Source organism: Phaenicophaeus curvirostris, chromosome 1 (genome assembly GCF_032191515.1).
Source record: "Phaenicophaeus curvirostris isolate KB17595 chromosome 1, BPBGC_Pcur_1.0, whole genome shotgun sequence".
NCBI classification, from domain to species: Eukaryota; Metazoa; Chordata; class Aves; order Cuculiformes; family Cuculidae; genus Phaenicophaeus; species Phaenicophaeus curvirostris.
Window position 1 is genome coordinate 62,423,365 of NC_091392.1, and position 15,635 is coordinate 62,438,999.

The 15,635-nt window shown below is 39.0% G+C and overlaps 1 protein-coding gene across 2 annotated transcripts in view; it reads left to right on the plus strand.

Annotated features, from left to right (window-relative positions):
• Positions 1–15,635, plus strand: part of CRY1 (cryptochrome circadian regulator 1) — a 36,992-nt gene that overhangs the window by 7,271 nt on the left and 14,086 nt on the right. For both annotated transcript variants that reach the window (XM_069859598.1, XM_069859589.1), the window contains exon 2: positions 15,460–15,568. In XM_069859598.1, the coding sequence (XP_069715699.1) occupies positions 15,460–15,568 (109 nt within the window). The remainder of the gene's footprint in view (positions 1–15,459; positions 15,569–15,635) is intronic.

Genomic DNA, 15,635 nt, shown 5'->3' on the forward strand with positions numbered 1-15,635 from the left:
GTTTGCCTGTAGGAAAGGACTGGATTTGATTAATGGGGTAAGAACCTCACAGTAATTTGGTGCAATACATTTTGCCTAAATTTTTCAGAACTCTAATTTAAATGTGGAGCAAGGTTAGTTTTTGTGCTTCTGTGTACTTCTGGCTTTCAAGTTCTGTGTAATCTAGGTCAACAGGTGAACTATAATTGCAATGTTCTTATAACCCCTGAAGCCTCCATGTGTTTTTCAGGTCACCATCAAGCATTTGCTTTCACTGCTTTGTTTTGTGTGTGTTGATGTTTCTTTATGCAGAAATAAAGGCTTAGTGGATGTGAAGGGTAGATGATGTTCTGTTTCAAGTGTGTAAATGGAGACAGCTGCAGCAAGAGTCCATGTGTATATCTATATTTTTTGAACAGTTATGAATCTGAGACCATACCGGTTACTAATGGAGACATCATAAAAATGTAACATATGAGCTTTGTAAGCATTACTTTAGATAGTAGCTGAACTGCAGTGAACACAGCTTCCTAAAATATGCATTTTTCTTAAATTCTGTACTTTGATTTTTTTTTTTAATTTTTTTAATTGCGTTAGTATTTGAAAGGTCTGAAAGTCTATATTGGTAAACCTGGGTATGAAATAAGAACTTGATAATACTTAGGGTTGCAGGAGTAAATTCAGACGTTAAACTATTGCTCATAGTGACTCGGCTGCTGGATGAGGGAAAGGCTGTGGATGTGGTCTTCCTGGACTTCAGTAAAGCCTTTGACACAGTTTCTCACAGCATTCTGCTTTGGAAACTGTCAGCCCCTGGCCTGGACAGGCGCACGCTCTCCTGGGTGGAAAACTGGTTGGCTGGCCGGGCCCAGAGAGTGGTGGGAAATGGTGTGAAATCCAGCTGGAGGCCAGTGACAAGTGGGGTTCCCCAGGGCTCAGTGCTGGGTCCAGCCCTGTTCAATGTCTTTATCAATGACCTGGATGAAGGCATCGAGTGCACCCTTAGCAAGTTTGCCGACGACACTAAGCTGGGTGGACATGTCGATCTGCTGGAGGGCAGGGAGGCTCTGCAAAGGGATCTGAACAGGCTGGACCGCTGGGCTGAGTCCAATGGCATGAGGTTTAACAAGGCCAAGTGCTGGGTGCTGCACTTGGGGCACAACAACCCTGTGCAGAGCTACAGACTAGGAGAAGTCTGTCTAGAAAGCTGCCTGGAGGAGAAGGACCTGGGGGTGTTGGTTGACAGCCGACTGAACATGAGCCAGCAGTGTGCCCAGGTGGCCAAGAAGGCCAATGGCATCTTGGCTTGTATCAGAAACAGTGTGACCAGCAGGTCCAGGGAGGTTATTCTCCCTCTGTACTCGGCATTGGTGAGACTGCTCGTCGAATACTGTGTTCAGTTCTGGGCCCCTCACCACAAGAAGGATGTTGAGGCTCTGGAGCGAGTCCAGAGAAGAGCAACAAAGCTGGTGAAGGGGCTGGAGAACAGGTCTTGTGAGGAGCGGCTGAGAGAGCTTGGGTTGTTTAGCCTGGAGAAGAGGAGGCTGAGGGGAGACCTCATTGCTCTCTACAACTACCTGAAAGGAGGTTGTAGAGAGGAGGGTGCTGGCCTCTTCTCCCAAGTGACAGGGGACAGGACAAGAGGGAATGGCCTCAAGCTCCACCAGGGGAGATTTAGGCTGGACATTAGGAAAAAATTTTTCATAGAAAGGGTCATTGGGCACTGGAACAGGCTGCCCAGGGAGGTGGTTGAGTCACCTTCCCTGGAGGTGTTTAAGGCATGGGTGGATGAGGTGCTGAGGGGCATGGTTTAGTGTTTGATAGGAACGGTTGGACTTGATGATCCAGTGGGTCTCTTCCAACCTGGTTATTCTATGATTCTATGATAATCTTTTTGAAAAGTCCTAATGCAACAAGTTCCAGGATGGAACCTGTCCAGAATATCAGAAGCAGAAGGAATTTCTTCCAGTTGAGCATTGGTTAGGATGTGTACTCCAAGTCTTAATTTCTGAGGTGACAGATGCTGGTGTCGTGCAGGCCTGAGCTTTTGTGTTGTGCTGCTTCCTCCTGCAATTAAACTTGATAAGTTTTCTAGGCCTGCTTTTGAAACTTTTTAGCTCAATGTTTCTTGACTTGTAGGAGTTTCCTTTCCTCTTCAGTCACATGCATTACTTTTTTAACATCTTTGTTTGTGACCCTTGCACAGCTGTGAAAATAAAGGCTGCAAAAATAAAGGCCGCAAAATTCTTGCACTCTGAGTTTGATTCCTTTCAGAACACAAACTCCTATCCTTTCGAAATGAAAACCAGAAATGTTGGGAAAAAAAAAATCTGTTTAAGCTCACATGGGGAGGTTAAGTGTGAATACCTGTTATTATTGATTCTTCAGTGATGGATGTATCTACCGCACAGGCTACTTGGGAATAACTTCTATAAGGAGACTTGGATTTTTCCATGTTGTCTATACAAAGTATGGAATCAATGACCTAGGGAATGCATTACTTTTTATAGTAAGGAACCTGTGGAGTTCAGTGCTTTCAGATATTTTTTTTCTTAATGCCAGTGCCAATATTCTGCTTAAGTTGTAGGTAAAGGGTAAACTGTGCTGCAGTTTAGAGGGAGGGGCAAAATAATGATTGAAAGAATAGAAATCGGGGGACAGCTTTCATCAGAAAGATGAGTAAATAACTAGATAACTCCATTTTGGTTACTTGTTACTTCATGCCTTGTATAGTTCGTAAAATGTGATCGTGGTCTGCATGGTTCCAATTTTGCTATGCACTAAAGGTAAAATACACAATGGCAAGCTTTATCTCAGTTCTGAAATCTGTGCCCTTCTGAAGTGCTGGAGAAGTGTACAGAGAATTGCAACTTCATTTCATAGAGCAATGGGCATTAAAAATAGTTAATGATTTGATTTGCAATAGATTGTACTACTTGAAGTGTGGAGTACAATTTTTCTTTCCTGTGTTCTCTTGTGAGCTCCCTCTGAGTTGAAATTTTCTGCTTGTAAATTCTATGGTATCAAATGTTTTTTATTTTTTCCTCCTATTCTTCATATTTCACATTCTTGAGAAATAAGCAAATTCATTTTTTTCCAGGAGTCTTAAAGCAGAAAAAGGGAACAATAGAGCTTTTAGCAGAAATTGCCTACTATTGTTTTCCTTATCCCTCCCTCATGGGAGGCATGACTATGTCTATAAAACTAAGATATGCATTTAACCTAACATTTTCTTCAGAGTAATTTTTGTCATCCAGGTTTGGGCAGGGTATTTGATTGGGGAGGAGGTTGCATTTTGATTTTGTTCTTTGTTTTCTTGAGTGTTGCTGGCAGTGAACTCATGAGGTTGAAACTAACCTAGTCTAAGTGTGGGTGATCAAGCAAAGGTTGTCATCTGAATTATTTGTTTTATTTGGGTTGCCTAGGGCTAATTCCTGTGACTTTGCATGATTAATAAGACGTAGTTTACTGTGCTTTGAGAGTGTTTCCTTTTAGACAACAAAGCTGTTTGCTTTTTACTGCTATTTCGTAGCATGTCCCAAATCCTGTAAATGCTTCTTTCAGTTAGTTTTTATGAGGGGCTTCTTCATTTTCTTTTCTCCAGCATACTCTTTAACTGATATGACCTGGAACAATCTCCTAAAGTGTAGTTCCATCAGCTTATGACAAAGGAAAAAGTTTTAAATTGCTGTGATATTAATAGTTTAGTTTGCGTTGTGGTATTTTTTTCCCCATTTATTTCCAGGCTTTCATCATCAGAGGAGAACTGCATAAAGATCAATATTGATCACATGGTCCTGGTGGTTTTTAGTGAGCAAAGTTTTTTGGGGTTTTTTTTTTAGTTTTTTTTGATTAAAATATCTTTCCTATAAGGTAGTTGTCAATAAATTTACTTTATTTCAGAACTAGTGAGCTTTTCTGCCAAAGTGTGAAGAAAATCATGGGTTTCTGGAAATAACATGGATCTTCCTGTTTTTACCTTTTAGATTTTTGCCTTTCTGCTTTCTTTGTAAGGTAGCTCCACCAACCTCTCTTTCAGTGCCAACTCTGAAACATTGTGTTAGTTTGCCAAAGAAGAGCTCTTCAATGCTGCCTTTACTGAAAGTTTTACCCCCAGCTCTTTACTACTTCCATATGAGACAGTACAACAGAGCTTGTGGTTTTGGCACTGGACCTCGTGCTTTGAAGCTGGAAAGTGTTACTAGCGATCAGATGTTGCTTTTGCAGCAGCAGCTTTTCTGAGATTTTTTCATAATTTTTTTTTTTTTTTTTAATTCTACTGGTCCATCTTTCTTCAAGAATTCTACCTTTGCAGCTGCTGCTGTGCGGTTTGTCAAGTGCAATGGTAAAGTAAAAATAATTTTTAGGGTTTGGGGATTTTTTTGCTGTGATGTTTGAAGAGTTTGAGATTTGCAGGAGTAATTGTCTCATATGTGGTTTGTTCCTAAATAAAAGCGCAGGGGAAATTTCAAAAACTTTTCCACTCGCAGTACTGTATTGTCATAGATTATATATTTTTCCTGCTGAACTTGGAAGTTTTAAGAAGACTTAAGGTGAAGTAAGCTTTGGAGAGATCTTGCTGTGTGGGCTTTGTTTTTCTGCTTTTGTAGTATAAGCTCTATCTGCCATAATGTTTCTCTTGACTGAAGTTTTGATTAGGATGGACTATATGTTAATGCATAGCTTGCCTTTTGTTGGAATGAGTTGTCTTTTGCTTGGAAGTGTTAGTCTCTTGTGCTGCCCTCCTAAATTTTACCTTGAATTGATAGGATGAGAGGTAACAGTTTAAAACTGAGAGTAGATTTAAATTAGGTATTGAGAAGAAATTTTTTTTCTGTGAGGGTGGTGAAGCACTGGAACAGGTTGCCCAGAGAAGTTGTTGCCCACCATCCTTGGAGGTGTTAAAGGTCAGGTTGGATGAGGCTTTGAACAACAAATCTAGTGGAAGGTGTCCCTGCCTGCTGGAGTAGGGGGGTGGAACTGTATGATCTTTAAGGTCCCTTCCAACCTAAACTATTCTATGATTCTGTGAATGAAGACTTTTGAACTTAGGGTTTGCATGAATTGGTCAAACAATGCCTGTGCCCAAGTCAGTGACTGATATTTGAAGCCCTGTAGGCTTATTTCTACAGAGCTAAGATGTTAAGATATAGTACAATTAAAAGTTGCACTGGTAATCTTTTTTCCTTTGCCATAAGGTTAATGGTCATTAAAAGCAGGAGTAAACAGGAACTTAAGTAACTGGCAGCGTTCCTTCCGGGGTTTGTCTGATACCTCTGTATATCCTCACTCCACTGTACATGCAGGGCTAAACAGGGTTTAAAGACGTGTTGGCTTTGACTGCCTTTCACAAGGGTATTTCTTTTGTGCAGATTTAATGTTGTTTAGACTTGTAACAAAGGATTGTGTCCGTCAGATTGTGCTGGGAGGTACTGCAGCCTGCTTGTGCTGACGCTGGCTGCCAGCTGTTGACTCTGACAGGGGACACCTTGTTCACAAGCTGCTGTTCATTTCCACACCTTCCCCTTCTATTTTGATTTTTTGGCTTTTGGGTTTTTTTTTGTTTTGTTTTGTTTTTTAAATCAGCTTCTCCGGTTTTGAACGTTGGCTTTGTACTTTTTGAACTCTTGGGTACATATTGGGTTTCATTTAACCTTTAGCAGCCAGCACTTCTAAATATGACAGAAGAGCAGAACCGTCCCACTGCTTGTACCTGGTTGAAGCCCTTCTCTGTCCTGCTTAGGAATAAAGTTGGGCTGCCATATAAGAATCCTCTGGATGTGGCTCCAAAGGAGGAAAAATTGGGCTCCTGCTGCAGCGGTTACATATAATTGGAAAAGTAGGTCATTGTGGCAGGGAGTAGTCCAAACAGCCGCCCGGTTGCTCCAGCAACGACCTACTTTAGGAAACTATTTCTGTTGATTCATACTGAAATGTTCCTCCTTCAAATGATATAAGGAAATGATCGGGTTACAAGACGCATAGTAATGAAAGCTGCAGACTTTGTAGACTTCCCCCTTCCTTTTTTCCTGTTTGGTCTTGCCCCTCTATGTTGGACATATGGGGATTAAAGTGATAAGGTTTGGTTTTCTTTAGTTTGACCTCTAGTGGGGAATATCTCTTCTTGCTTGAAGGTTCTGCATAGCAATAGTACTTACGATGGTGATAAAGTTTCTGGAGTTCAGAGCCTACAGATTCTTCCCTATCATTTTTGTCTATAGAAGTAATTCTGGAATTAAAACAAAATTTAAAATCATCTTTCTTAGGAGTATCTTTTTTTCTGGAATGCTAGCAGTTTGTCTTGATAGTCGGCAGCTCTTATTTCAACCACTTTGTCTCCAATGAAGTTTATCCACCTTCAAGAAGGTGAACTTGGTGCCGCCCCTCCCAGCCTTTTTCCCTTTTCTCTCTTTTTTTTTTTTTCTTTAATTTGGCAGTGGTCCTGACTGCATGCCCCAATATAGAATTCATAGTAACACAGAAGATGCAGACTGGGGGAAAAAAAAAAGTGACCCTATGTAGGATGATATCTTCCAGTTGTCTATTCTTTCAGCAGTCAAAGTAATAAAAAAAAGCTGTGATTTGCGTTTAGGAGGTGAATTTTGGTAATTTATTCTCATCTTCCAAAAGGAATGGGTCAACGGAGAACACAAGAAAAATATGAAAATACAGTCATTCTCATAAAGATTTCATAGAGTAATTCTTCATCTAAACCATTACCACTTCTGCAGAGATGATTGAAGATCCCTTTTTAGTTATCAGAATGTTCCACTTAACTGTACTGTGTAACTTTCCAAGATTAATTTGGTTACTTCAAATGAGGTACTTTCTGTTGGTCCTGACCTCCAGTATTGCAGTGAGGTGCTGCAGTTGTGGCGTATGGAGATAGCATGTTTATCTAGAGGTTACGTGATTTTTTTCACCTGTATTTTAGTTTTGCTTACCAGGGCTTAAGCTACTGAGCTCCTTGTGTCTTACTTGTCAGCTCCAGATTTCAAGATGGAAGACATGCAAAATGAAGTGGACCATTGCCTCCATTAGTCTCCTTGTAGACTTAAGAAAACTTGGGACAAAGTGGCTTCTTTTTTTTTTTCTGGACTTATGCAGCTTAATAAACAAAGCTGTATTTCAGTTATTTGAGTTTTTCTTGGGGTAGTGGTGGTGTAGTGTGTTGTTTTTTCAATTTGATCCTTGATTATTACTCAAACCTGAATAAAGTTTGTTCATTTATACCTTGTATTCAGATTTAAATGACTAATTCCAGTTTTGAAAGACCAGTTCAGAAAATGTGGGCTGCATTGGTTTGTAGAGTTAGCAGTGGGAAGTTAGGATAATGCTGAATGTCTGCCTACCATAAGGTAAGCACCGTGGAGATGAACTCAGTCAGTTTTAATTAAGAGTTTCAAGGATAGCTTCAGGGGTTTATTTTTCATTTTCCAAACTTTCTACCAATTTCTGTGCTTGCTAGTAGATTTTAGCACTATCCTTAATTGTCCTCTATTAGTTTGATAGATTTTTCAGTATGGAAGGCCAAAGATCATGGAATCGTACCTTAAGGACTTGTGATTAATATGGTGTAGTTGAGAAATACATTAATTTTACGTAGTGCTTCATTTCTGGGGAACTTAAAACAGTGCAAAGTCATATTAGCAGTAATTATAACCTTGAAAAGGTCACTTTATAGTAAGGGAAGTAAAAGGAGTTTATTAAAGTAAATGAGGGGCAGTATAAAATTTGTCCTTCAGAATCAGATTGCAAGACTGTATCATAGTGCCCTTATCAGTCTTGCTCTTTTGAAACAGGCCAGAGCTCTTCCTTTCTCATGGACAACTTAGATTGCTGAAAATAAGATGGCTGAACTATTTCGTTCAGTGGCAGGAAGAAAAAGCAGGCCAGTGCTCGTTTAATTACATTAAACCTCATTAGCAGCTCATTTAAATAAGAGAACTTGGGTGTATGAAAATAAGGAGTTTTAAATATGAGCATATCTGTACTTTCAAGTAACTTAGGACCTAGAAGCAAATTACTATTTCTCCAGCTGTCCTTGGTGCAAATACCTTTGTTTTCGGTTTTCCTTTATAGATCGAACTAGTTTATCTGGGTAGAGTAGGCATAAGGAATTAAATTCAAATAGTAAGGACTCTGATTTATCAGATTGGAATTACAGTATATACATTAAGGCATGGAAGATATTGGGATAGAGATTTAAGAAGCTGTGAGCCTATTAGTCTCTCATCATCAGAAGGTTGACCTATGTTACAAGCAATTTGTTTGTTGTGAGTTATATGTGAATAGCTTAGATGAATAATATATGCCCACTGAATGTGAAGTTAAGATCCATATCTTTACAGAAGCTAAGTACAGTATTTGCTGTGACATATGGTTGATATGTTAGGAGCCAAGTACAGATTGCTATTGGAGAGACTATTAATGCCTTTTGAATAGGACAAAAATTTTGTTTCCTTCTTTGGGGGAATGCTAACCTTGAAAATGTAGTTCAGTTGGAAAGAAATTAGTGAATGATGTGTAAGGAAATGCTGGCTTTGTGTCCAGCGTAAGCTAGGTTAGATTTAAGTGGTTTTTTTGTTCTCCATAGAGCAGTAGTGGTTGCTGTAGTTGATATTCTAGCCCCATTCTGTATGTGAGGTGGTCTTTACTACTTAGCTTCAAAGGAGATGCAGTCAATGCGGAGTCAGCCTGGAGAGACTGAATTTTAAATGTTGCTTTCTGTCAATTATTGTTCAAAGGCCTTTATTTGGTGATTTTTCAAGGAGTTGAAGTTGTTTAAGAACCTCTTTTACAGTGGTTACACATGTTTCAGCTGTACACTGGCTTGAGTCTATCCTGCCTTCTTCCTCCATCACAGCTCTGCTTTGGCTTGAACATGATGACAGTAGTAAATACCAGATGAAAAAAAGCTAAGTGCTGCATTTCATGGCCTCTGTTTGGTTTTGGGTTTGCATGTGGATCAGCTCTTATTAAGTTATGAAAGATGCTGAAGTCCTGAATTGCATTCTGGAGTTGTTTTTTTCTACACTGACTGTAGAGCAACCCTGCAGGAGATTAGTTAGCTCCCACAGCTGCTTCACTTAAGTATCTGGAGTTGAATAATGTGAACTTTTTCCTGCTCTTCTACGTAAGCTTAAAGGATAATACCTCTGTGACATTTATTATTGTATACATTTTTAGGATGTGGAAGCTGTAGGTGGCATTTGCTGAAACAATGTAATATAATAAGGCATGCCTCTGTGACCTTGATTTGGTAACAGGAAAATATTACCGTGGATTGCTGCCAAAAGATGCTGTGGAGTGTACATAACACTTAAATCCTGTCTGAGCTTAATCTTCTTATAGTTCCATAAGAGTTTACTGCTCACACTGAGACATATCAGTTGGCAATCGAACAGGAAAATATACTGATAAAATGTTAAATATTTGAATATAGCTATATCAAATTTGAGATACTTCTCAGTGGCTCTAACTCTGTTTCAGTATTGGATGAAATCTGCCTTACGATTCCTGTAGAATCTCATATAAGAATCTGTGTTTACCTAAATGATACTGGACTTTCATAGTGACCTAACTGAACATGTGGCAAAATAGCAGGTATGTTATGTATGAAAGAAGGGCGCGCTCTCTCTCCCCCCGTCTTCCCACGAAGAGAAATAAATGTTGTATAATTTATCAATACAATCAGGGTCTAATGCTGTAAACTGTGCTCATTCAAATAAAAACATTTGGTTGATGTTATATGGTACGTAATATTCTTTCTTTTTATTAAATCCAGCTATACTAAACTCTGAAACATGAAGGAGGAGTATCTAATGGAATAGAAAAATAAAACTAGCAAATGTTAGGCTGCTTAAGATAATTCTGATAAACTAAGTCTGTGTGGTGATTAAATATCCATAACAACATAGTCTCTTGTTTGACAATGCTTTTCTTACACTGAAGAGATGGCAATAAATGGCTTGGCATGAGGACTGGAGAATAGTATTTGGAGGCAAGTAGTAGAGGTAGAGAGAAGGTATTTGAAAAGATTGGTTAAACAGAAGCTTGGATGGATTACTGGAAGCTGACCAGTCATAGGTAAAAATGTTAACTAAACTTAGGAATGGAACAAGTTTGTTTTTTTTTTTCACTCCTTAAACTTCTTCCTCAGAATGAGGAAGCCTGACAAGATTCCTTTCTTTTCCGTGGTGCTGGCTGTGACGTCTGACACTCCTGCCTTGCCTAACGGTTAATTTCAGAATCTGGATCAGTTCAGAAAAAAACTGTAACTGAAATTTCTTGATTCTTAATGTCTTAGCACCACCATTTTTCAGATGCAATGGCTTCTCTTTCAGGTGTCATTCACATTTAAAGTCTTCTAAATTCCCAGCAACTGTCCTCCTTTCATACTGGCAAGGATGGTTCTATGATTATGGTTTCTGGGTGTTTACTACTCCTAAATATAACCCCAAACAAGACTTAACAGTAGCCTTAAACAGTGTGTCTGCTAAGTAGCCTTCTTGCAAGTCTCCTTCTAAATAGAAACATCTTTTTAACAGACTGCTTCTGACTTCCTCCTGGAAAAAGTCTTTGGTCACGTTAACTGCAGAACCAGGAGTGCTATGTGATGTACTGCTTGGTTTTGTTCATTTTGTTAATAGTTAACTGTGTTAACAATTAGTTATTCAACTTTTTTAATTTCTGCCTTGATGGTACTGGTTTATTTCAGTTGCATTGTGGCTAAAGTTATGGTCTGTATGGTCTGAACTAGTTTCTGGTAGTCACTCTTGAGATCTGGGGGGGGCAGAACATTTAGTTTGGATGTCAGACCCCAAGCAGACTTTGCATCATTGGCAGTGGGATAGGTTGTGGGATTTCTTGGAGTAGAACAGCTAAGGTTTTATGTTCGTGTCTTTAAGATAATGTGGGTTTTGGAATGAAAATTCTGAGTATCATAATTAGAGGACCCTAAGGAAAATGTGCATAATGCCCTCTAGGAATGTTGTTTGAAGACTGGTATGCTTTGCATCAGCACCTTCCCCCTAGCACAATAAGTAAGTCTTTCCTGTATTGCTCTGTCACCTCAGTTGTGCATATACCTCACACAGCTGCTGTTGTGAAATTGATGTTAAATTTTTCCTTCCTCTGGTTTGTCCAAGGGAAGTTGAAGACCAGATGCAGAAACATGGGCTGATGCTCTAATCTGATAAAAAATATCCGTGCATCCTTTTTGGTGTGTTTTTGATGAAGTCATGTGATGGAGTGTATATATTTATTCAATGGACAAAAAAGTGCTTTTCCATTAACTGTTAGGTTAAGAGGGAAAAGTTGTTTTAGATTGCAGACTCGGAAGCATGACCTGTTACTGTAGGGAGAGGTTTAAATACCCCTAATTGTCACACTGGTGTAGAGTATAAGCCTAGTAGCTCTTACTCCATAGTTGTTCTGAAGGAACTTTGCCTCAAGAGTTCATATACTGGAAATAAATTACTTTTTATGAGATGGAGGTTTCATATTTGGTTTCTGTTCACAGACTAATATACCATTCATTTTCATGTATTTTACTGGGAAAGGAACATATTTGTGAGCATTTGGGTGTATTTCTTCAGAGAGAAAGCTCAAGTAAGTTTGCCTTGTCTGTTCTGAGATGATGCTCTTAATTTTATGTTTAAATGTCTGCACTGAGCAAAACACCTGCATCTTCCTGTGCTGTGGCAAGTGCCCATCTGTGGTGTTAAGAGTATGTCAGGACTGTTTGCACTTGCAAACAAGTGTTACCAGTCAAAGTGAACCTTAGAAAACTGAAAACTCTTATCTTCCAGATCCTGTAATAATTCACTGTGAACAGTGTGTTGACCGCTCAGGACCGTTTTATCATATTTCTGTTAGTATGTTTCATATGTGTGGATGTGCATGTTATTGAAATGTTATTATTCCTCCCTGACATGTATGTTTGTTTTAGTTGAAATATTAATTTGCTAGGACAGGAGATAAATGTGATGCCTTACAATGCCATGCTAAAATTGGAGAAAGTGCAGGAATTGGAAGTTGTCCCATGGAGCTGGTATAATTAAAACATTTCCTTTCGCATTGGTCAGTTCACATAGGCATCTGCTAATATGTTAGATGAATGCAGAAGTTCTGGAAGGTAGAATTTTTGTTCCTTAAATCCAGAGTTATTTGTATCTTGGTATACCAAAGCCGGATGTTAATTAGTATGCATTTAACCACAGTAAAAATGCTGTGCTGCTTCTGCAAGTTTTAAGGGTACTCATGAGAAAAAGAGGATATGAGAACTTTGGTTATGACAGGTAGTTGATTCAACTATTGAGTTTCTTGGAAGGGGTTGTACCTAAAAGCAATGATTTAAGAAGGTTCATTTTTAATTGGGCAAAGCTTATTGCATCGGGGGTTGGACTAGGTGACCTTTAAAGGTTCCTTCCAACCCAAATTATTCTATGATTCAATAAGTCTGTGTAAAGGCTGTTATGTTAGACAAATTTTATTAACACTCTAGCGAGCAAAAGCTTTTCAATGTGGTATTTCATAAATATAGTTGGTGAAAACAAAATAGCTGATTAGTTATTAGCATCACATTTTGCTAACACATTTGGTACATCTGAAAGGTTCAAATAGGCCGAAGAAACTGCTTACTTATTCCGAGTAACCACTCGTAAACTGAATCTGTGCTTTGAAATTCAAAAGTGGTATTGCTTTGCATTGATGTTACTATACCTGTTGTAGCGTCACTAGGATTTAATTTAGTCTATTACTTTGAACAATGTGCTTTCAGCGAGCCTTGCAACTCAGACTGTGGTTTGGCTGCTTTGCATTTGTTCCATTTTTGTTCAGATAGGGGAAATGCGTGTTTTCCCCAGCCACTCTCCTGCTCAGTTCCTACATAGATTTAACAATTTGGGTCTACACCGTTATTTTTGTATAATACAGGGAAGAGTTTTATGGAGATTGAAGAGCTGGAGTATGTTAAGAGGTAGTGGAAAGAAATGATAGAGGGTATTTGGAGAACAAGCAAAATAAAGATTAAACAGTATTAAGGGCAAGTTTAGGGATCTTGGATGTGAATAGGAGACTGGGTCAGTGCACGTAATCTTCTTGAGTAGGATTTTGTGCCAAGTCCAGACTAGAAGTTACGTTATTATCAGTCAGGTAGGAAGAAAAGAGATTGAGAAAGTAAAGGGAGGTGCAAATAGGAAAAACCCCTAACAATTTCCTGTAAGACAGATGTTTTACTTTGAATAGATACAAGCATTTTGTCACCAGTTTCTCTTCATACCCTTTCCCTATGTACTGTGGTATAAAGTTAAAAAACCAACCAAAACAAACAAAAAAAAACCAGATCAAAAAAACACCACCCCAACAAAACCCCACCAAAAAAAAACCCAAGCCAACCTTTCCTGGACTGTTCCAAAGGCATCCAGGACACTATTGCAATTTGTCTTCACAGCAATTTGTGAAGTAGAAGTGAAGGCACATGCTCTTTGAAAGCAAGATTGAAGTGGATAAGATTAATAATAAGGTGTGTTTTTCCAGGTTTTAAAAGGGAAAAAAGATAAAACGAGGCTCTACGTTTCAGAGCCCAACTGAAAGTGACTTTAGTCTGGGAATGTAGGGCTCATGTTCTTTTATTCTCATCCGATTCTTAAAATTATGCCTATGTGTTTTTAAGTAAGTGAGTATACAGAAGTTTCTTTTTAGATGGAGTTTATCCTACTTTGGTCTTACTAGCTCAGAATATTTTTTCAAAATAAAATTTAGCAAAGTAAAAGAATTAGATTTTTTTTGCTCGTTCCAGTCTTTAAACGTATAATTCTAATTGCTAGCCAGGAAGGAGTTGTGTCTTTGTTCACGGGCTTCTTCTCAGACTTCCATCCTTTGAGATAGTGAGCCATGCTATTTTGGCATATAATAGCAGCTCAGGGGGTTTCCCTGCCGGTCTTCTATATAAAATGTTATGAATATTTTTGCATATAAAGTTGGAGGCAATGTATATTTAGGTAGGCATCACTTTTATATTACTAAATCTCTAGAAAATGTAAAAATGTTGGTAAGTTTACAAGAGTCATACGTCCTTCCTAGAAGGTGTAGAATCTTCATTTTAACTGGTTATTTGTTTAGGATTCAGTCTTAAAAACCAAGGTCTTTTATGAACTCCTAATTTCAGCAAACCTGGTTGCTAGGTGCCTTTGTTTCCGTAATGATCTGGGCAGCTTGCCCTTCCCTGCTAGCTCCACACCCTGTCACCTGGGCTGCTGGCACAGTGTCTTCAGGGCTCCGTGGTACTGCTTTCCTTGCATTTCTGTGGGGTGCTTGCTCCTGTTCTCATAGTCTTGCACCTGCACATAGTGCTGTTACTGCAGGCTCTCAGGAAAAATGGTCCCTAGTGTAGGAAACTCTGTTTTTCCCCTCTCTTTGGATGTAGTTTTTGGTTTATGACAGGGGATCCAGTAATGTGCACGCACAGAGGTCAATGACCGGCAGGCTCTGACTCAGCAGCTGCTCTGGTCAACATGCACTTGTTCAAGTGCTGGCAGCATTGTAAGAACAGCTGATGGAGTTTGAGCAGCTCCAGGTGAAAATATTGTTTCTACAAGGAAGAATATTGTGGGGGAGCCACTTGCTATCTGGAGAGGAGTCCTGGGCAAGGGTGCTCATCTGGGGACCCTCGACCTCTCTCTATCTGACTGGCTGTGAGGGAGAGTTTTTCCATTTTTTCCTTTCTGTCCTTTTGTTATTTTTTCTTCGCCTAAACAACTCTCGCCATTGGGCTTATTTTTAGTTACTGAGCCCACTAATAAATATTTGCTTACATGAACCTGTCTCAACATCCTTTGTACGACTACCTGTTCCTCTTGAAGACTTGCAGGTTTGCAACATCCCATTCCTTCCCGCACCTTTTTTGTCCTTGTTTGCTGATTTACTCATTAAAATAATTCAGATGAGGTTACAGCCAAGATGCAAGAAACTCTGTTATACAGAGGGCTATTTTTATAAATGAAGGCCAAAGGGATAGTTATGACCATGTTGTCCTCTGGCATGCTGTTTTTAGTAACAGTTCAGGCTGCTGTGTTGTAAGAAGGACTTGGATTAAGTTTAGTAGCAGTGTGCCAACAACTATTTGTTGTTGTTGTTTTTATGTGCTTTTTTTCTTTAGAATGACAAGATTCTTCTGGTTTTGGTTAAGACTTAAGTATATTCTAGTCCATTCCAGAGCTGAGTGGTGTTAAGGTGCAAACTTAAATGACAGTGCTGTTTGTTTGTTCTGAATTATGTATCATTGAATGTATTACATGGTATTGAACTGTGGTAACCTAGTGTAATTAGGATGTGAACATGCGTGCTTCACCCAAACACGCACCAAATACTGAAGGTCTGACAATCTTAGCTGGATTGTTCCTCATAGTTCGTTTTTACTATTGTAAAATTGTGCAATTTTCCTCAAAGTATATGTTTCTTTACAATTTCTTGCAGATTCCTGCTTCAGTGTCTTGAGGATCTTGATGCCAATCTACGGAAACTGAATTCACGTTTGTTTGTTATTCGTGGACAGCCAGCAGATGTTTTCCCCAGACTTTTTAAGGTAACACCACCTTGCACTTGTTGTTTCTTTGCATAAATGACTGACAAACTAATTTCAGCTGGGAATA